We start from the raw sequence: 22,306 nt of genomic DNA, 5'->3' as shown, positions 1-22,306 counted from the left end.
AGGTTAATAATTTCTGGGAAAGTTGGATTTTTTCCATGTGAGATGTGCATGTAACAGCTTCTCCCTCTCCTGGTATGCAATAGCTAACCCAGTAACAACGATAATGGCTTTAACATGTTATTCACAGTACACCAGAAAATGTGACTCAGTTTAAGAACAAATCCTCACAATGAACAGGCATCCAAATAATGGACCCAACTAATTATGGTAAGTTTTCTAGTAACTAAGGTTTCTCCTCCACAACTTTCAGGCAAAACAAACACAATTAATTTTCTTTACCTCGAATAGTCCTCTGTTTTTTACAATGAGTTTAAGTAAATATCTCCCACGTTTGTGAAAAGACTGTGATAAATAATACAGCATATACCACAATAATCCTCAATTTACATAGATCCCACTAACACCTTCCATTTACATGGTCAACCCAAATGTAACCCATTCATCCCATTTATGTCAATGTCACCATGATGTCTCAAATCAACAACATGGTGATGTCATTGCATGTAAGCCTCCCCACAATCCATTGTGTTCCCCCTGTTGTCTTGTGCTCATGGTTGCAACTTAGCCAAGCCTCACAACGTAATAAATCTCACATGATCTGTGTTCCCATGTTACTGGGGTTGGTTGTGTTTCTTCACTTACATGTATAATGGTGAAGGCTGTTGCTGGATTATTTCATGGAAAACATAACACCCATGCAAAGTTAAGTGACATGGCTGTCTTTTGGCGTCAAAGTGAGCACAGTAAGGAAGTCATGAAAAACTAAACAAGCGTTGGATCTACCAACCAAGGAAATCAGTGAGTTGAGAAGCACAGTGAGAAATTAAGAATTCATAAAGGCATATTTTGATCAGGATTATTTGTGGCTAGTGTCTGCATAATCTACCAGCTGATAAAAACATTATGCATACCAACACCAAGGAAACCTAATGATTAAATGTCTACAATTATGTGGGTTGAATATCCCCTGCCATTTAATGCAGGAAAAGGAGCGATTCCATCAATATGTGCATTGGAACCACTTGCATCATGGCCATCTGCATAGGGATGCTGTTTCCTCCTTTCCTGTTGTGTTACAGAAGCTCATCAATGAAGACAGCTATGATATTTCTTTATAGGGTAGGAGCTCGCCAATAACGACTTCCACAATAAAGTTTTCGGCAATAACAGTAAGTCTAAAAAGATATCCAATTTCTATAATAACATTTGGAGTCACTTGAGTAATGGTTATTTTGCGACTGCCGAATTGTTATACTTTAAATATGTCCGTAACAAGATGAGGAATGAAACGGACAAGCATGAAGAGATGAAAGAAATCGCCAAAAATGTGAGCAATAGCGAGGAGATGGAGAATCCTTCCCTCGCCACCTCCCCTGACTTGCCCACCGCCATCCCCTCGACTTCCACTGCCCCACCTAACTCACCAGCCACCTCCTCCTCCTCCACCTCCTCAGCCCCAACTGACTCACCTCCTCCACTTGGCATACCTGCAACCCCCACCATAATGACTGTTGCTGCATCCTGGAAGAAATATAATATTCGACAGGTCGTAAATTTCTTCATCAAAGCCAGGAATAATACAACACTGGCAACTGTTAAACGCGGCCATCAGAATTAATGACGACTGGACTTGTAAATAAAATTTCAAGAAAATGCCAGAAGCAGTATCACGACCAAGTGAATGCCCGCCATCAGTCACTCATCACTCGCTTTCTTTCATAACGCCTGCCAGCCGAGGAAGAACAACAGAGAGGGGTTGGGTAGATCAAGACACTGACAACTTTGGGGACCTGCCTGAAGATTATGACTTTATGGGGTTTAATGAAGTGTTGACAGAAGTGAGTGACCCTGACGTGAGAGGCAGGAGTAGTGACGAGGCCAGTGAGGGGTCAGGGGGTACATTATAGCAGCCTCCACACACAAGCCTCAGAACAATCATCACACCAAACACCTCATTAACTCCTTTAATTTGAGTTTTATAAATAACTCATGATGATTTAATAACTAATTTTATTATTTCAGCTAAAAAAAGTAGTGATGGGAGGGCTTCCAATGGGAAAAATGGGTAAAGGTACACAGTGTGTGAAGAGTGATGAAGGAAAAGTAGTGGTGAATAATAAGGATATTAAAGATGCCTGGAGAGAGCATTACAAAAGGTTGCTGAATGAGAAGTCTGACTGCAACAAGTAAGGTTTGGAGCCAGCAGATCCAGTGTTTGCCTCTTGGCCTCTGATTGATGCTGCTACTGTGTGCAAAGCAATAGGTGGGATGCAGATGAGGAAGGCAGCAGGTGTGTCTGGGTTGTCTGCTTAAATGCTGGAAGCCTCATGTGATACAGGAGTGGGGTTAAATACTGGCTTGATAAATATGATTATATATGTGTATATTGTCCCAGATGACCAGATGAGGAGTGTAACTGTAAAAGCGTACAAGGCGAGGGGTGATTCCCTGGAAAAAGCAAATTATAGAGGCATAAAGTTTTTGGACAAGATAATGAAGGGTATTGGAGAGAGTTCTAGGAGGTATGATTAGAGAAAGAATGAACAATGATGAGATGCAGTTTGGGTTTATGCCAAGCAAAGGGAACACTGAGGCCATATTCATTGTTTGACAGCTTCAGGAAAAATATGTAGGAAAGAAAAGGTATCTGTACTTTGTTTCTGTTGATTTGGAGAAGGCCTCTGACAAGAGTCCCCAGGGAGGTAGTGAATTGGGAAATGAGAAAGCTTGTGACTGAGGAGTGGCTGGTTAAGGTGGTTATGGCTATGTATGTGGTTGCTAGCACCCAGGTGAGACTGAGTGGATATTTGAGTGATTTTGATATTTCCAATGAATGTTGGGGTGCATCAGGGGTCAGTCTTGAGCCTACTGTTGTTTATCAAGGTACCTGAAGCCCTTTCACATGACTTCGGAAATAGACTCCTATGGGAGATGTTGCATGCCGATGATTTGGTGTTGATTGCAGGGAATGAAAGGGAGGTGGAGGAAAGATTTAGGAAGTGGAGAGAGGGTATGGGACAAAAGGCTTATGAAAAAATGCAGGTAAAACAAAAGTGATGGCATCTAGGGCTGATGGCAGTACTGTCAAAGGGAGTGGGGAGTGGCCATGTGCGATTTGCAACAAGGGTGTGGGGAAAAATTCCATCTTGTTCAGTGTTTGTGACAAGTGGGTACATAAGAGAAGTAGAGGTAGACTGTGAGTTAATGCTGATTTCATGTGTGTGGTGTGTTGGGGAGAGAACATGGAGATTATCAGGCATGAAAGAACTGATTTTGCTGGTGAGTCTGTTGAGTGTGTGGAAGAGTTTTGTTATTTGGGAAACATGTGCTGGAGGTGGAGCTGGAGCTAGCTCTGTGGCTAGAGTGAGGAAGAGCTGGAAGAAGTTCTGGGAGCTGTTGCCTCTTCTGACACTAAGAGGGCTCTCCCTCCATGCTAAGGGATCTTTGTATGCAGTATGTGCTAGGAGTGTAATGCTGTACAGTAGTGAGACATGGGCAGTAAAGGAAGAGGATATATGCAGGCTCAAATGTACAGAAATGACAATGAATAAGTGGATACCTGGGGAGACTAGGTTTAAAATGGAAGAGTTGACAGGTAGGATGGGAGTGGAGTGCACTGGTGTTGTGATGAGGAGAGGTATGATGAGATGGTTTGGGCATGTGGAGAGAATGGAGATGATAATTGGGCACAGAAAGTGAGAAGTGTTAACATTAGGGGTAGGGCTGCGAGTGGTAGACCGAAAAAGACCTGGGACAAGGTCATTGAGTGTGGCCTCAGCCCTCAGGGATACGGGACTGAATAAGGAAACTGCTAGAGATTAAGCAGCACGGACAACCGCCATTAGGTGACCATGGCTGACACATGCATGCATGTTGAAGCCTTTAAAAAACAAAACAAAACTATACAAAACATTCATTGTGTATTCTCTCCAACTCCTATCCTCAATGCACTCAATGCTGCTGCCATAAGTTGTCTGAACAAAGCCAGCAAAAATCTTCACCAACAAGATGAGGGAGTCCATGAATGAGCTGCTTGAGCTTGGACTGGAAATGACAGGTGACCAAGAAACTGCAGTGGCAAACCAGGGAGAAAAAACATCTCAAGGGACTTTGGAAATGCCAAAGGCAGCAACATCAACATCACATGAGTCAACTGAACAGGAATTGAGTAAATTCCTCCAATATGATGATTGGGTAAAAAACCAAGATGCTGAACATATACAATACTCAGCAATGTGAAGAGTTTAATGATGAGACACTGATCAAATTGTGGCATAAGCAAAGACTGACTTTTACCACTGAATTAACTGCCGACCCTATTCTGTACTCACACGGTAAGTGAGAGGTGGAGGAGAAGCCCAGTCCACTCTCTTCTTTCCTGAATGCATGGTGGTAGTATGGGTTGTGATTATGTGAGGCTGGCAGTTCATTCAATGACCAGTGCAAGGGTACTACCTATGGTGGAGACTTCCTCACCTGACTGGTGTTCTCTCTCTCTCTCTCTCTCTCTCTCTTTCTCTCTCTCTGTATGTATGTCCTGTATGTATGTAAGTATTACATATTTTACTACAGTGTGTTTGTCATATTTTCTTCAGTACTCTTAATCTCTTCTCATGGTTTTCAAATACAAAGGAGGATATTTTTATTTGCTGTAGATTATACCATTCAATATACTGTTTTAAGGCTCATTAATTCATTTGTTTTTAGCTTCTGATTTATTCACCATAATTAATAACCTTAAAAAAGTACCATTCCCTCCCTCTCTCTCTCTCTATCTTTCTCCCTCCCCCCCTCACACAGGTACCTCACCTCACCAAGTACAACACCCCAACATCCAGATTGCTTCATTTCTTTGTTCAATTGTTTGGGTTGAGAATGGCTTTGGGTGTTGACTGAATGTCCTTTCCAAGGCCTTTCTGTTTTATATTTTTAAAACAATCCTTTCTTACTGTTGAACATCAACCTATACACCTATATTTATTGCAATACACTACCAAGTTCATTTTCAAGATGCCTATAAAATGTTGTACCAATCCAGTATATTATACCAGTACAGTATATTAAAGTTTCAAACACCGGAGATCAATTTGGTAATAGTAAGAGAAAGTGAGTGACTGATTTCAATACTTCGGTCGCTTTTACAAAGCCTTTTTGCTCCCACCAATCCCAACTTACTTTCATGAGGTGTACATAATACTTTATGGGTCCTTGTGAGAGCCTATTCATTCAAGATGATGACTGGACCAATTCCAGGATGTTATAAGTGGTACACCTAGAGAAGTATTATAGACAAATCTAAGCACTCCCAAGTTCCCATTCGAATGAACTCCACTGACGAACCAGCGAGGAGGGATGGAAAGCCTCTTCCTCACCCCATCTTAGGGGAGGTACTTCTCAGCCACTTCTCAATGTTACCAGTACAGTATAGTGACTCATCACATCCAACTTTCCATCCCTACACCACGCAGCTCCACCATCCCCTCCCCCACACGCAACAAGAGATGAACCCGTCACCACAACAAATGACTTCTCAGACACAGACTTCAACAACTTTGAGGAGTTCCACACTGCCTCCTGCAGAGGATCTGGAAGCCAGCTCTAGTTTCAAGTCACAGCCTCATATACCCCCCATCATCATCCTGCAGTCATCATCATCATCTTTCAAGGAAACTACCACTCTTTTTTGCTTAAATTTCTTTTGTGTCACAGGCTCATGTTTGTATAGCCTCTGTATTGTAGGGTGTGCCTGTAGACAGCATATCAGCATGCAACTTGGAGTAACACCATATACGGTTTTTAGTGGGAAAGTGGCAGTCAGACTTGAGATTTAGCACATTAGCTAGGGCTGAAGGAGTCCACTTACACAGTCTCCACATACAAGGAAGTCATATAATGCACACACACACACAAAATTGCTTCATAAATCACCCTGCACATTATACCATGAAGGTTATGGAAGCCTACATCAATGTGACTGGTACCCACAAAACCCTGTTCACCAAAATGGTGAAAATAACAATGAAGTATGAGACCCCAAACTTCCGACAGTCAGAAGTAAATCATTCACTGGCCTTACTATGAAAATTTCAATTATCCAGACTTAGATGCATGTGCATTATCATAAATACATAATAAATAAACAGTTACCTCAGTACTCTGTGAATTAGATATGCACAAACATGACACACGGAATGACTGCACCATGCCAAGCGTATTGGTAACTGTAAACAAAATTCAGCTGATTGTCTGACGGAGAATCCAAGGTGGTGGTCAAAGATTTGTACAGTATATGCATTTATTTAAACTTTTAATAAGTAATTTAATGCAAATATTTTCCCTCACAACTTATTGATGGATGGTAACTATGAATAACTAGTAAATTAAACTGAGTTATTTTATTATTAAACTTTCCTTGCCAATTACCCGGGGCATCTGTTCACCAAAATGGCAAAAATAATGACAAAGTATCAGAGCTAAAACCACCAAGAGTCAGAAGCAAATTAATCAGCCTCACTAAGTATTAATTAAGCTTTCAATAATGCAGACTTAGATGAGTGTGCATTATCACAAATGCATAATAAATAAACAGTAAACTAAGCATTCTGTTGGTCGGATATGTAAACATGACACACAACAGTTGCACCACGTCAAGTGCATTGGCAAACTGTAGACAAAACTCAGCTGATTGCCTGATAGCAAATGCAAGATGGTGGTGAAAGATTTACGAATTTGTGTATTTCGGCTTTAATTAAATAATTCAATGTAATCATTTTCCCTTACAATTTACTGGTGGATGTTCATTATGAATAATTAATCAATAAAACTGAGTAATTTTATTTTCTAAATACCCCCTGCCAAATCAAGGGTGAGAAATATGCATCAGTGTCTATTATATTGCAGGATATACATTAATACACTATCCATGCAAGAATCTAATGTAAGTAAAATTACTAATCAAAATATTCTTTTTGTTATGGTGTTTGAGAGGAATGAAGTCACAGAGTGTGCAGTGAGGTTGGATGGTGAGGATATGGAGAATGTGAGTGCATTCAAGTACTTGGGTAGTGTGATGAGTAAGGATGGAACTTTGGGGGATGAAGTACGTGAAAGGGTACAGCAGGGAAGGAAGGTTGTTGGCACACTGAAAGCAGTGATGAGAAATAGGGAGGTGAGTATGGAAGTTAAGAAGTCACTGCATGATGGTATTGTGATCCCTACCCTGACGTATGGAAGCGAGGCGTGGACCTTGCAAGAGGGGAACAAGTCAAGAGTGAGAGCAGTGGAAATGAGTTACTTGAGAGGAGCATGTGGAGTGACATGGAGGGACAGGTTGACGAATGAAGAAGTGAAGGAACGTTGTGGGGTAGATGTGGATGTGGTTGAAAAGATTAGGAGAAATACACTGAGGTGGTTTGGACATGTGGAGAGGATGGAGAATGAAAGACTGACTAAGAGGGTGTATGTAGGTGAGGTGGAGGGAGGGAGAGGGAGGGGTAGACCGAGGGTGAGGTGGAGGGATGGAGTTGAGAGGTATATGAGGGAGGGGGGGGTGAGTTGGGGGGAGGGGAGTCAAATGGTGGGTGACAGAGTGACTTGGAGGCGTTTTGTCTGCGGCCACCCTTTGCGGGATTAGGGCGTCGGGCTATAGATAGACAGATAGATAGTTATCAAAAGTAAAACGAAAACTAACACTGAAAAACTATTACTTTTAGGAAACACTGAGTTTACCTGAAACAAACTAATTGGTGAAAATATTAGGTTTCTACTGTATACAAATTGGACATTTGACAGAAGAAAGTGTTATTCTGGTTTATGAACAATGCATGCTGCATTTGTCGTTAAAAGGTAATGTACGTCATTTCCAGAAAATGTAGAGTTATTTTCGACACTCTGTGACCTATACAGTATACAAATGCACCATGAGAGTATTATATGGCTTCTAGTCTGCCTGATGCATTAAAACCAACAGCTTAGACCACAAATGCGTAGCATGGGCCAACCGACCTACTGCAGTTGTTCTCTCTTCTGTTGTTATTAACTATTGTATCTTGCCAACAAATTTTCTCAATCTCAGAATAGTTCTGGCATCAGCCAAAACTGCTCATTAATCCATAAACTGCAATTGACAGTCTGAGCTGTACCAAGGCGGACTGTGACTGATGGTTCACACCACACGCCCTTCCACTCACTCCCCTCCCCCAACCAAACCCCACTCCTTCCCTCTCACCACCACCTCCTCCATCTCTCCCTTCCCCCTCTACTGTGCAGCACTCAGCCTCCAACATTACATAAATGAACTAGAGCAGAGACTTGAAAAGAACAGAGGGATTATCAATTAACAAACTCCACCATCACTTGCTTCAATTCCAGACAACCTCAAGCCACCCTTCACAACCAATGACATGCTACTTACCCCATTTCAATCGACTTTGTGAGTGTGCAACCTACCTCATATGAGCAGGAGTTTTAACTATGCACAACGAAATTTCTTGCAGGAGCAGTGTCATGTGGTTTTTAAGAGATATTAGTCTATTTATCATCTCTCATCACCATCCCCTTCACTGACTCCGGAAACAAAATAACAGTAGCTACTATGAACAAAATTCATGCAACTCCTGATCCATTTACTATGGCATTAGCTCCCATGGAAGACTCAAAACCTGTCATAAAAACACAGATTCTTGAAGACAAAAATGAGAACAAGGTCGACAATGGCTAGGGGAAGGGACGGAAAGATGAAATAAAGTACAGAATGTAGCACGTCACACTTGACTTATGGCTTACTGGACTAACTGACAACTCACCCAGGTACGCTTTGACAGGAATGAATCCTGTTCATACAGTTGCTGGTTTTCTGCCAACTGGGAAATTTTTTACCAAAATAACTCTGCAACTATGGTGAGATGAATTTAAACATTTCATGCTCAAGTGTGTAATACAATTTCCAAGATAATGTACATTTGAAGTCAATTTATGATTTTCACTGAACTGGCACTATTTCCACACCACAGAGCCTGATTTGCATCCCCCCTGTTGCAGTCCATAGCATAACTAATCATTCCCCTTAGAAAAACATATCAGTTTCTTCAATATATTCTGGATACACACATGACCCTCACTCAACACAATTCAACATCAATGCAATGATCTCACTTAAATCTAGCACTCCAAAAACACTCACAAGCATCATCAACAGACAAAATAAATAATAAAAAAAGAACAGCCTACAAACATATCACACAGTCAACACGTGAGCCCAAGCTAGGCTCCCACCACATAAACCAAAAATATGGAAATACAGTACTTGGAGGAAAAAAACTGTAATAAATAAATAACTATTCAGCTTAAAAGACTGCCCCAATACTAAAAGTTAATGAAGGGCGTACCTGATCACTCTGGTTTAAGTAATCCCTCTTCAAGTAAATACAGTACCAGTAAATTCATTTGAAGCATAATGAATATACAGTACGTATATATCCGCGGCAGGAAGCGTTAAACCTCTCATCATGACCAACAAATGAGTTGACTAACAATTCTGAACCAATCTGGTTATTCCATGTTTATAAATGGGTTTCTCCCAGATACCACATCCCATAACAGTAATATCATGTTAACAAAGGAACAATTGTTGTTACACAAAAGCCAAGAATTTCCCTTAGTCAATCCCAGTCCAAAAACGGTTCTACTATTAAGCCTTTCAATCCGATGAAATTTTTAATTCTGTTCTCGTTACCTCCAGACAAGTTTTTTCAGCTCCTGAGACTCTTTTCAAACTGAAGAGGTTAGAAACAGCCTTTATTTACCCCTCCAATGAAAGATGTCTCCCCCAAGAAGAATAAAAACAAGGTGTAGCCAGAATAAATGATGTCAATAGACCTAAGGGGTTAATTTTGTGTCTTCCATGAATCTAAATATAGCACCTGGAGAATGATAACTTTAATATTCATCTACTTTGCTATCACACAGGCATGAACTGTTCAAATGCAATAATTATACCCAGATTTGATAAAGTTATTTATTAGGAACATATAACAATTTTAGTCCAACTTTATATAGGCTACACACACATGCTGCCCATACACACATGAAAAGGTCAAAGTAGAGTCAAAACTGTTCTACCCTCCTAATGTGCAACCTTTTCAAATGTGGGTACAATTCATTCCTGCTGATCACATTTTTTTGCAACTGTACGTACATAATTTGTGATTATAACTTTGCTAAAAACAATAATTATGTCACTGGTTCTCAGAATCTTAAAATGTGTCTTCATGATGTACTACAATCAACTACTCCAAATATCGCTGGTAACTCCAAAATGGGTAGGACTTACAAACTGTACTTATGTTACCACCTATCAAACATTTTATACAAAAAGGCTGGGTAAATCCTGCAATATTAAGCCATTTAAGAGGGATATCCATTTACATTATTTGGTCTCTATAGTTTACATTATGGTAACAAGCACTGAGCTTACCTTTACATCACGGATTATCAACAATTACAACACACCCAAGCCACTCACATTTGTCTTCATTCAAGTAGATCACATTCAATCAGCTGCAACCTCAAGTTTAAGGTTCAAACCCAAAACAAGGCAGAGTATGCCCTTCATATGCTTGCTTTATGATCATGCCAACAGGTTCTATACAGACCCAACCACATACAAATATGGCCATTACAATACTTCAACTTAAACACACACACACACAAACACACACACACACACACACACACACACACACTTCCTATAGACACCCCTTCCCAATTTGTACTGTTACTTCACCACTATGGGAAAGAGTTAATTCTGGCTATCACTATTCCTCCAATAAGATGGTCCATTCCTGCAATGAACTTGATACAAACTGATACAGACTTTCATAGATAATTTATATGACTGCGCAAAAGTCCTCTCATACTTGGAAAGTTCAAGAAGGTTAAATGTAACCCCTCTAATCTGAAATGCCACTCCAAAACTGAACAGAATCATCTAAGGGTAGTAAGTATAAAATCAATTATGTGTAATCTTAGTGAAGGGGCAACTTGCTACCAATCAGTGTGAGCACTCATCAAGGATCAACTGATACACAGCCTTGCTTACAACCTGGGCTGTAATCATGTCAACATAAACTTGTGCCACGAGATAAGAGGATAACATGTCAAGAAGAACAAGGTGAAACAACACTCACCCAGTCCTGCGTAGTGTTCCCCCAGCCCGCCATTTCGTGGTTCTGCACAGACGAGGAACCACTAATCAGCACACTCATCACTTCTTTACAAAAGCAGCAAAGGATACTATGAACATAACATTTCATTCCAGTGCCCGGAAAGGTGTACACTATACTGTACGTATGTGCAAAGTACTGTATGGTACTGTACTTTTCTTTGCTAATAATACCTACAACATAACAGTTTAAAGTTGCAACACTCTTGCTGCCTGTAAGGCATACTTCAACTATAAATGATATGGTTAAATACATTACTCCACAGATTATCGTAATGCTAAAATTGATAATTTTTTGATAATCTACAATTCACTCCCATTTTTTTCATGAATGCAGACACTATGGACCTAAAGGTACAGTATTACAATGTACTGTATCTATATTATGCTTTTGTGATGGTAATGAAAGTAAGGGTACCTGGCATTAAAAACATGAGTACAGTGTAAGCTAGTTCTCTCCTTTGCATTAAGAACAAAACTTCATAATCAGACTTAACAGAAACATGAAAATAATGTGGACAATATCTTTCAAGTTTTGTTCTGTTACTGAGAACAAACTGATAAAAGTACATATGGTGTATCTGAAATTACAGCAGTGATCAATCCATGCTCCAATGACTGATTACTTAACATTTGAGAAATAATTGAAAAATCTTTTGCAAGCAAGAAATTGTTACCAAATATAACCCTTAAATATATATCTATAAAAGGAAAAGAATCTTAATAACAAGTGACAAAGGAGTATGAAAGGTTCATCCCCAATCCAAGATGACTTAGTAGCTTTCAGATGCTCTATTCTCTATGTCATATATTGTCCTACAATCTTGGGTGATACATCATGAGAATACTGATCACATCTGCAAAATCACAGCTACGGTAGTTAAAACCTAAATGTGATATCCCTTTCCAGCAATATTTCCAACAGGCTGCAGTGGGCCTTCCAGAATCTCATTCCATCTATGTAATCAGTTTGAAATCTGTGTCTGCCTATGCTTGCTAGGTGGTAGGAAAACAGTGGCATAGCCAGAGGGGGGAACAGGGTGACACTGGCTACCCTCGAATAATTTCTGGCCATCCTGAATTTCAAGGGCAATATCTCTGGACTCCATGGGTTCTCCCTGAGCCACACCATTTTAAAATCCTAGCTGCATCCTTGCAGGGGAGGGTGAGGGGGGTCTAGATGTCTGTCAGCACAAAAATCTTTACAGCAACTTGCCTCCCATGTAATGGAAAAGGCCATACAATGCTCAAGAGCTGCAAAAGTCCCTACTATGGATCAAATAAAGCCTTAAAATAATAAAAACTGTGATCCCAACCCTGATGAATACTCTCTCAGACAGTTCTTTAGTAGCACCATACCCCCTCTGCTGCAACCCAATCAAGATGCAACAAAATCTATCAAAGCTCAAAAGAGGGAGGTGAGGTCGCCACAATAACCTGGGAACCCCTCTTTCATGGCACAGCCTGAAGAGTTGTTGTTGTTAGTCAATCCCAGCCTGTCTGGTTGAGCAGATCCATCAACCACATGCAAGCAACTGTCCCTACAGGGGTGTCCTGTGCAGTGACCAGATGTTCCCTTGAAACTGACAGCACCTCACCAAAGCGAGATGCAGGAAATAGTATGGAGGTTTGGTTCCTGGATGGATGCCACATTTACATCTTCACCCTGTTAACAGGAGCACCATAGCACACTCCACTTCACCCAATAATTTGGCTACATGGTTACCATCCAACACTGTAAATGGTTTCTTGGGTTAAAGGAAACCATTAGGCTTGTCATTCAGTGTAGAGCCACCTGAAGTAGAAGTGTAATAAAAAGTGACAGGAAGGAAAGGGAGGAGCAGGAAGAGAGGAAAGCAGACACAGACAGAATGAGAAAGGGGAAGGAAGAAGCAAGCGGCACTACATCAAGTGGGTGGATAATGGTCGCCACCATCTATCACCATGCCAGAAGAATCAATCATCACAGTATGCACTGGAAAACCTCTTGTGGGAGGTTGAAAAGTGGTCACAAATTCAATTAAGTGAAACATTTCTCAAGACATTTGGCACAGAAAGGGCACGAACATGTTTCTCATTGCTCATGCGTCATTCAAGTAGGGAAAACTTCTGGGAAACAAAAATGTCAACTCTGAAGCATATGTAAAAAATTATTCTCATGAGTTATCATGAATAATCTCCGGCAAGTTACTGAATCAGTGTGTGAAGGGACACGGGGCCCACCAAGACAAGGTAACATGGTGGGATGAGGGTGTGGAAGCCGCAGTTAAGGAGAAATGAAGGCTTTTCTGGGAAAAGGAGTGGTAACAGAGAGGAATACCTGGCTGCCAAGCATAAGGCTAGAAAGGATGTATACAGGGCAAAATCTGAATCACAGAGAGTTTTACCAGATAACTATACAGCACTGATAGGAAGATTCTGTTATTTATGGTGGCAAATCAGATGAAGAGGAAAAGCAGGGATACCATAGGTAAGCAACATGTGATATATGATGAAGGAAAGGTAGTGGTGGATAGTGAGGATATTAGAGACACCTGGAGAAAGCATATAACTATTTGCTGAGTGAGGAGTTTGACTGGAACAGGTAAGCGTTGAAGTCAGTGGATCCAGTACAGTATTTGGCCTTTGGCCTTTGACTGATGCTACTATTGTGAGCAGGGAAATAGACAGGATATAGCTGGGGAAGCCAGCAGCTGTGTTTGGATCAATTGCTGAAATGCTGAAGGCCCCTGGTGATATAGGAGTGGATTTACTGTAGTTACTGATTTGAAAAATACAATTATATGACTGTATTGTCCCAGGTGACCAGCTGAAGAGTGTGATTGTAAATGTGTACAAGGGGTAGGATGATGTCTTGGAATGAGGAAATTACAGAAGCCTAATAATGAAGGTACAGGAGAGAGTCCTAGAAGATACCATTAGGGAAAGAGTGAATACTGATGAGATGCAGTTTGAGTTTATGCCAGGCAAAGGGAACACTGATCCCATATTCAATGTCCGACAGCTTCCAGAAAAATTAACAGGAAAGAAAAGGGAGCTGTACTTTGTTTTTGTTGACTTAGAGAAGGCCTTTTACAGAGTCACTAGGGAGGTGGTGAAGAGGGTAATGAGAAAGCTTGGGATCGGGGATTGAGAGTGGCTGGTTAGAATGGTTAAGGCTATGTATGTGAGTCTTTGCACCCAGATGAGAGTGAATGGATATTTGAGTGATGAATTTTCCATGAATGTTGGCATGGTCAGTCTTGAATCCCATATTGTCTGTCATGGTGCTTGGAACTCTTTCATGTTACTTCAAAAATGGACACCCATGGCAGATGTTGTATGCTGATGACTTGGTGTTGACTGCAGAGAATGCAAGTGAAGTGGAGGAAAGATTTAGGAAAGGGAGAGACGGAAATGAGGCACAAGGGTTTGAGAGTAAATGCGGATAAAACAGAAGTCATGATATCTAGGGCTGAAGGCAGTACTGTAAAAGCAGAGACTGGTCATGTGCTTGTTGCCAAAAGGGTGTGGAAAGTTACTCCATCTTGTACAGCATTTGTGATAGTGGAAATGGAGGTAGACTGCAAGATAAGGCTGATGTCATGTTTGCGGTGTGTCTGGGAGAGCATGTATTGTCAGGCATGAAAGAATTGATCTTGCTGGTGAGTCTCTTGAGTGTGAGGAGTTTTGTTATTTGGAGGCCATGTTATGTGCTGGAGGTGGGGCTCTGTGGCTTCGGTAAGGAGTGCGATTGGAGAAGCTCAAGGAACTGTTGCCTCTCCTGACAGTTAGAGGGCTCTCCTTCCATGCTACGGGATCTTTGTATGCAGCATGTGTTAGGACTGTAATGGTGAATGGTAGTGAGTTCCTGGGCAATGAGGGAAGAAGATGCTCGTAGACTCAAACATACAGAAATGACAACGATTAGGAGGATGTGTAGTGCATCCTAGAATGTGAGGTCTGGGGGGGTGGGGCTAGGGTTACAATTGCAGAGCTGAGAGGAAGGATGGGGCTGGACTGTATCAGTGCTGTGATAAGGAGTTGGTTGAGATGGTTTGGGCATGTGGAGAGGAGGGAGCATGACACCTGGGCGCAGAAAGTGAGAAGAATGAATGTCTGAGGTAGGGCTGCGAGAGGCAGACCTAAAAAGACCTGGGATGAGGTCATAGAGTGTGGCCTCAAGAATAAAGTACTGAATGGGCAAGCTGCCTGAGATCGAGCAGCATGGAGAGCTGCCATTAGGAGACCAAGGCTGATGCATGCAAGCATGCTAGAGCATTTATAAATGAAACAAAACAAAACAAAATGAGACTTGGCTGAGAAAAAGATATCAGAAAACATAGTAGGGCACCAGGTTTCACAGCATTTAGAATGGCGAAATTGCACATTGGCAGCAGCCATCAAATATTCCTATGATTACACATCCGTGACAAAAAAATGCATTTTCGCCCCCTCCGGCAGCACAAGTTTCAGATTCTCGCTACAGTGACGCCAGTGCCAACGCACAGTTTCAGCCTGTTTCCCGTAAGTGTTCAGTGTGTCCGCAAGCTGAGTGTTACACTCTTGCGTCAGTGATTGGTAACTGACGGAAATATGCCATCTTGTGCTTCAAGTGGAGCCAGAGGTGGACCGGGTAAAAGTGAAAATACTGTAAGAAGGTGTGAATCTGGAACAGCAAACGGTAAATGGAAGGTCAGGCGTGACTACCGCAAGGGGGTGAAAAAATGCAATTATGATGACAAGTCAAAAAGTAAAACTGTGGTGGAAATGGAGAATGGTGCTCAAAACTCTGAAATACGCAAAATGTATATATGTGCCAGAGTCAACTGTGTGTAAACACCTGAGTGAACCTAAAACCTATCTAGCCCTTGTGAAAATGTATTTTGAACCTGGCACCAGAGGTAGAAGAGTGAAGACAGTGACCGAGTACAGCTCAATTATGCTGGTGGTTGAACATTATTTGTTACAGTGGTTGAATAAGAGGACCAGTGAAGGCTCTAGTGTATCTCTGCTTGAAATTCAAGACCAGGCCTGCCTATTTTATAATGCAGTTGCAAAAAAACAACACTGCAGGAGTGAATTTTCTTACGGGCCCAGTCCCTAGTAGCTTATTTCCCATTAGGTCAATGTCCCAGCTTTGGCAGAATCAACTTTAGTGGCACTTTTCACAGTCCCTAATAGACATGAAACCTGGTGCCTTACTATATACTGATATCTGCTAGGCAAAAGATATACAGGTAATAAACAGAGATAGTCAGTATGCAAAAGTCACAATAATATTGTAAGAGTTTTGGTAAAGAAGAAGACAGTGGACAGAAAATCCCTTGACTTATGGGTGATAAAGAAATCTTGCCAGGGAGCAGTATTACCTGAGCAATAAATCTCAACCACCCATTGGATGTAATTCCTTGCTGGCCACATGTGGTTGGAGCACCTTATCCCACAAGATCACTAGGTGTCCATTTAATTCAATGGTTACAACCCAAATAGTAAATGGTCTTCAGGGCTATACGAAACCACCTGGTATGTCACTCACCATACAGTTACCTCAATGTAGTACTGCATCAAGTGAAAAGAGGGTGGGCATCCCCATCTACCACAGAATGCAATCTGTACATCTATCTATGGCCAGATGCCTTAATCACGAAAGGGGAGGTCACAAACAAATCGCCTCCATGTTGCCCTGTCCCCTGCCATTTTGTTCCCCTTCCTCCAACTCACACTCCCCTCTCTCATGTACCTCTCCACTCCATCCCTCCATCTCATCCTCGGTCTTCCCCTCCCTCCACCTCACTCGCATACACTGTCCTTGTTAGTCTCTCACTCTACACATGGCCAAAACAACTCTATGTATTTCTAATACTTCCTATCAGTCACATCCACACTACAATGCTCCTTCACTTCCTTGTTTGTCAATCTGTCTCTCCATGTAACTCCACGTGCTCCTCTCAAATAACTTGTTTCCACTGCTCGCACTTTTGACTTGTGTCCTCCCAACAAAGTCAAAGCTTCGCTTCCATAAGTTAGAGCTGATATCACAACAGGGCTCTTGCTAACTGCCGATGGTTGCGAGCCACTTGGCTCCTAAGGTGTCAGCTTTACAAGCCAAATAAATTTTTAGTAGCCAAACTGACTAAAAGCCGAAATATTTTACGAGCAACAAATATATTTACTTATTTACACACTGTGATGATTAGAATCATATAATTAGGTTTTAAACATTCACAGTGGTGACAAGGAAAGACGTAATAATCGATCACAATGTTCTTTTTTGCTCATTTAAGTGAGATTTACTAATTTTGTAGTTTACTGGGTTTTGATGTGGATGTATTTTCTCCTCGCCAAAAGGCGACCAGCATGTAAAATCTGTTCGCTGAAGGGAAAAAATACTGTACTCACATTTGCGAGCTGTGGCTCGCCAAACAAGAACCCTGCACAATACTATTATGCAGCATCTTTTTTACTTCTATGCTCACTTCTCTGTTCTTTATCACTACTTTCAAAGAACCAGCGACCTTTCTTCCCTGTTGCACCCTTTCCAGAACTTCATCCTCTAAACTTCCATCCTTATCCATCACACCACCTTAAATGCACTTAAATGCACTTACATTTTCCATTTCCTCACCATCCAACCTCACTGTGCACTGAGTGGCTTCTTATCTCTCGAAGACCAAACTTTACTCTTCCTCGCATTCACCTTTAGAGTCTACCAGTATTACACACTCTCCCAAACTCATTCACCAGGGCTTGCAGTTTCCCTTCATCTTCATTTAACAATAATGTACAGTATCATCTGCAAACAACAGAACAGGAAGCTTTCAAATGCTGCCCTCTCTTATTAGGGCCACACCAACATCCACTGCCCTACTTTGTATCTCTTTTATAACTCCATCCATATATGGACTGAACAACCATGAAGTAATGACACATCCCTGTTTCAATCCAACAATCAGATAGAAAAATTCACTAAGTTAACCATCTACACGCACTGCAGTCCTAGAAACCCTCACACACTCTTCACGGAGTTCAACAGCTGCCCATTTACTCAGTATTCATTATTCGTAATGTTTTCCACATTCCTTGTTTATGCTTTCTCCAGATCCATGAAGGGCGCATAAAACTTTTTTCCCTTCTCTACAAAATTTTATATTAAAGACCTTGGGATGAATATCTGTTCTACACAACTCCTTCCTTTCCTAAAACCTCCCTGTTCTTCTCTAACTAATCCCTTTATTATTTCCCTAACTGCCAATAAGTATCTTACCATATACTTTTCCTATTACATCAAGAAGATAAATGCCCCTATGATTACCATACACTTCTTTTTCCCCTCTTCCTTTACACAGGGAAATAATTATACCTGACTTCCAATTCTCCATGACTCTAGCTTCCTCCCAAGCAAATCTGCTCATTTTCCACATCCATTCTACTACTATCTCTCCCCTGTGCTTCTGCATTTCACCACACACTCCATCAATTCCTGGGGCTTTCCCCATTTGACTTTCCATTTCTTTCTTTACTTCCACCTTGCTGATCTCTTCCTCCCTACTCTTCTCCCTCCTTCTTCCCGGCATTCCCCAGCCACTTATACTTGCACTGCTCTTATTCTCCATGTTTAACAATTCCTTAAAGTGTTATCTCCATCTGCTTACTTTTTCTCTTTTAATCACTAACAATTTACCATTTCTTTCTCTCACTCCCCTACTACCTTCTTCATCACCCTGTCTAACTCTTCCTCCTTCCGGAACATTTTCTTACATCCCCTCCACTTTACACTCAACTTCCTTCCCAGTTCCTCATCCACTCTCTTCTTTCTCTCTTTTACTGATTTTTTCGCCACTCTCTTCTTCTCTACATATAACTCTCTATATTGTCTCTCAACTTCCTCTCAGTAAATTTAAGGGAAATTAATTAAATATGTGTGTTAAATTTGTTTAACCAATGAGATGAACCCAAATACTGTTCTATACAAGAATCACCTGATATTTATAATAACCTGTCAGTATTTTAGGTGGAGGTAACACCAGTGGGTGAAGAATATTGTAACTCATCCACACTACCATTTTATAAGATACCATTGGCTAAGTTGGAAGTGTGTACCACTGCTCCTGCTGGTTGTCTCAATATTGTTGATATGAACTGCTGAGCAACTGGTCAGCCATCAAGGCTTGCTGCCACAAACCTTTCCTCTCTCATATTCATTTACTGCTTCTGAAAGTTTGGAAAATGTACATCTTGGATACCAAGGCAAGTAACCAAGGTGGCCAGGGCATGGCATGGGCCAAAGAGGAGAGCAGGGGATGGAGCTAAAAATAGAGGGTGTCACCTACTCTGACAGCACTCTCTTCATATCTCAGAGAAGGGAGCTCATGTGCCTGCAGGAGCACAACTAACCCATGGACACCCATCATGGGAGTAGTTCTCAAGAGGTTCATCTCTATGGACTCCTACAGAAGGAGGCAGTGGTAGTGTGAAGAATGGTCACCTTGGCTCCCGCAAATGTGCTAAATCGTATGATATTGGTATGTATGTATGTATATATTGAGCCCAATGGCCTGCACACCCCAGAAGTGAAAAGGCACCTCCACTGTACATTTCTAAGCCATGATTATGCACTACCTACATAATACAAGAAATACAGACAGGTCTCACCATTTCTAGCATTACCATTCTGAGACCCACATAAAACTGCTGTATTCAGTACTGCAGTGTAGATGCTGCAGTGTTTAGATACAAGTGTACAGGGTTATGTGGTTCAGGAATTTCAGGTTATGTGGATCTTTCTCCCTCATTACTCCCTTAACATCCCTACCAGCCCCCACATTTTAACATAGCTAGCCCTATCACAGATATAATCACAATCCCCCAAAACTATATCTTTCATACATTGTCTACAAGCACTCTCTATTCTAGAAAACACTCTCTGAACACACACTATGTTCTCAGTGTTGGCGAGGCAGCCACAGCACCTTGTGGGTGGTGGGGCGTGTAGATGGAATATGTCTAAAGAGGTGTCATGCTTTCAGATACAGTCAAGTTGCCTAAGGTGCGCCTAATTGGTTCTGGACCAAGCCCATGCCATAGAAAACTACTAAACCTTTGGGAAAAATGCAATTTGGTTTTGGACGTTCACCCAAAGTCCCCTTTTCACCCCACTTTTCCCCATTTTCCCCACTTCACACATGTACACAATCAAGCAATCAGTCAATGAAGGTATTACACACAAATTAAACACTAAACAATAAATAATAAAGGGCTTTAAGGGCATAAAATACTGTACGTACTTGACTCCAATGACGATAATGCCTAAGTGGAAGGGGTAGGGTTGGGGTTTCCGAGGCAAGAGGCACATTTCAAACCTTGCCACACCTGCGCCATTGGTAAATTTATGCACGTGGTCCATTTTGGGGGGTCTGGCATCTTGCCATGTCATAGAAAATCATGCCATGGAAGCACATGCCATAGGCAACGACTGTACTTGCATTCATATTACTATTGTGTATACAGCTTGTTTCAGGGAAAATATATTACAATTTCACATACATTTGTATTTTATTCCTTGAAAACCATACCCACTGTGGCATGAGTGTTGAAGTGCAAATACTGCTGACACTTAAAAGTTCCCCACTGGTTCCTACACACATTCATACTCACCACTGTATTACAGATAACTGTGAATTTACAAGTGATGTGGAGTTACAACACCTCTTTCTTTGATTTTTGGCAGTGTCAAAGCCAATTCCTCAAACACTCGCTCTCATTATGCTTGTGTACAGCAGCAGAATGTGGGGGGAGAACCTTTCTCTTATCCCATTAAATTTTATTAATGTATTTAATTACTTGTATATAGTATTTTCAAATTTTATTTTTGTAATCTCCAGATGATTATGTGCTGTCACTTCCCAGCATGCAACGGCTGAGTATGTGATCCATCAGGAGAACAATTACAATATATATGTACACACTGTAACCAGTTCCAGCTTAACAACTGCGGAATTTGCTGATACGATAACTGTGGTGGCTGCGTCCGACAATCCCATATGTATGCACTGCCACCCACACAAGCTGACATTCAAATATTTGAGCCAAAATGGCTGGCCAGCATTTTCATGTACAGAACCCCAATCCGAAGTTCCTGCACACACAGCCAGCTTCACGCCACCCCTTCAAAAACCACCTTTCACTCATCCAATTAGTCACACACCCAACAGCTGTGGTAGTCTTACTTGCATTCCAAATTCCCCCCCCCCCCAACTCTGGGCATAGGCTTCGCAGCCTGCTAGCAACGCCCAGTAGTCCTCCTACATACCATACACCTCTACATGTCACCACTTCAGCACTAAGACCCATCGTCCAAATTGAATATATGCTAGGGCTGTCTCATACAAGACTGGTGCATTGGCATTAGCGGGGGTATTTTTACGACATGTTGGCGGGTCTTCTGGTAATCAGTAAAGTCTGCTTTAATGAAATTCCAATCCTTAAACTGTTCCCTGCCCCAGTGGGGAATTGAAACTTGGTCCAGTAGGACTGCAGGTCACCACTCTACCGATTGAGCCACTCTGCTCTACCTCAGCCTTACCCCTTCACTCTCCCTATCGCTCCTTACCTCCTTCTATGGACCTGGAGTGATTGTCCAGGCCCCTCAGCTGTCCCCCCAGCCTCAGAGGGAACCTTTGGTGACAACTCAGATAGGTCTAGGACATTATCAGGTGGGTGGCAGAAATGTTTTTTGAGATTTTAGGTAATGTGGTCCTTGGCCCCTTCTCTATCCCCACTGAACTCCTATGTTAAACTGACCTCATTATAAGATTTCTCAGCATACGATCTACTTTCACTTGATGTAACCCCATCACATACCAGGGCATGACTATCTGAGAAATTGCCAGAGCTTGAAGAGATAAATATAGCCTTAAATAGTCCCTACTATATGAAGTCTCCCCTACATTGAATAATACCATCCAGAAGAAACCCAATGAAATACTGACAGGAAGTCACCATGATACTGAATGAGTTACTGAAGACTGCTTCCAACCCCTCAATCCAAGGGGTTTCTAAAGCAATGAGTGTGGCTGTCAGGTAGAGGCAAGAAAAATATTTAGG

At 41.5% G+C, this 22,306-nt stretch overlaps 1 protein-coding gene across 1 annotated transcript in view; it reads right to left on the bottom strand.

Annotated features, from left to right (window-relative positions):
• LOC145398403 (uncharacterized) overlaps positions 1 to 22,306 on the bottom strand; it is a 42,149-nt gene that overhangs the window by 4,311 nt on the left and 15,532 nt on the right. The window contains exon 5 of the mRNA XM_080271278.1: positions 11,187 to 11,228. Within this exon, the coding sequence (XP_080127404.1) occupies positions 11,187 to 11,228 (42 nt within the window). The remainder of the gene's footprint in view (positions 1 to 11,186; positions 11,229 to 22,306) is intronic.

The sequence above is a fragment of the Coenobita brevimanus genome, chromosome 45 (assembly GCF_032717465.1).
Source record: "Coenobita brevimanus isolate Jiangsu-jjx chromosome 45, ASM3271746v2, whole genome shotgun sequence".
NCBI lineage: Eukaryota > Metazoa > Arthropoda > Malacostraca > Decapoda > Coenobitidae > Coenobita > Coenobita brevimanus.
This window is presented reverse-complemented; position numbering and strand designations above follow the sequence as displayed.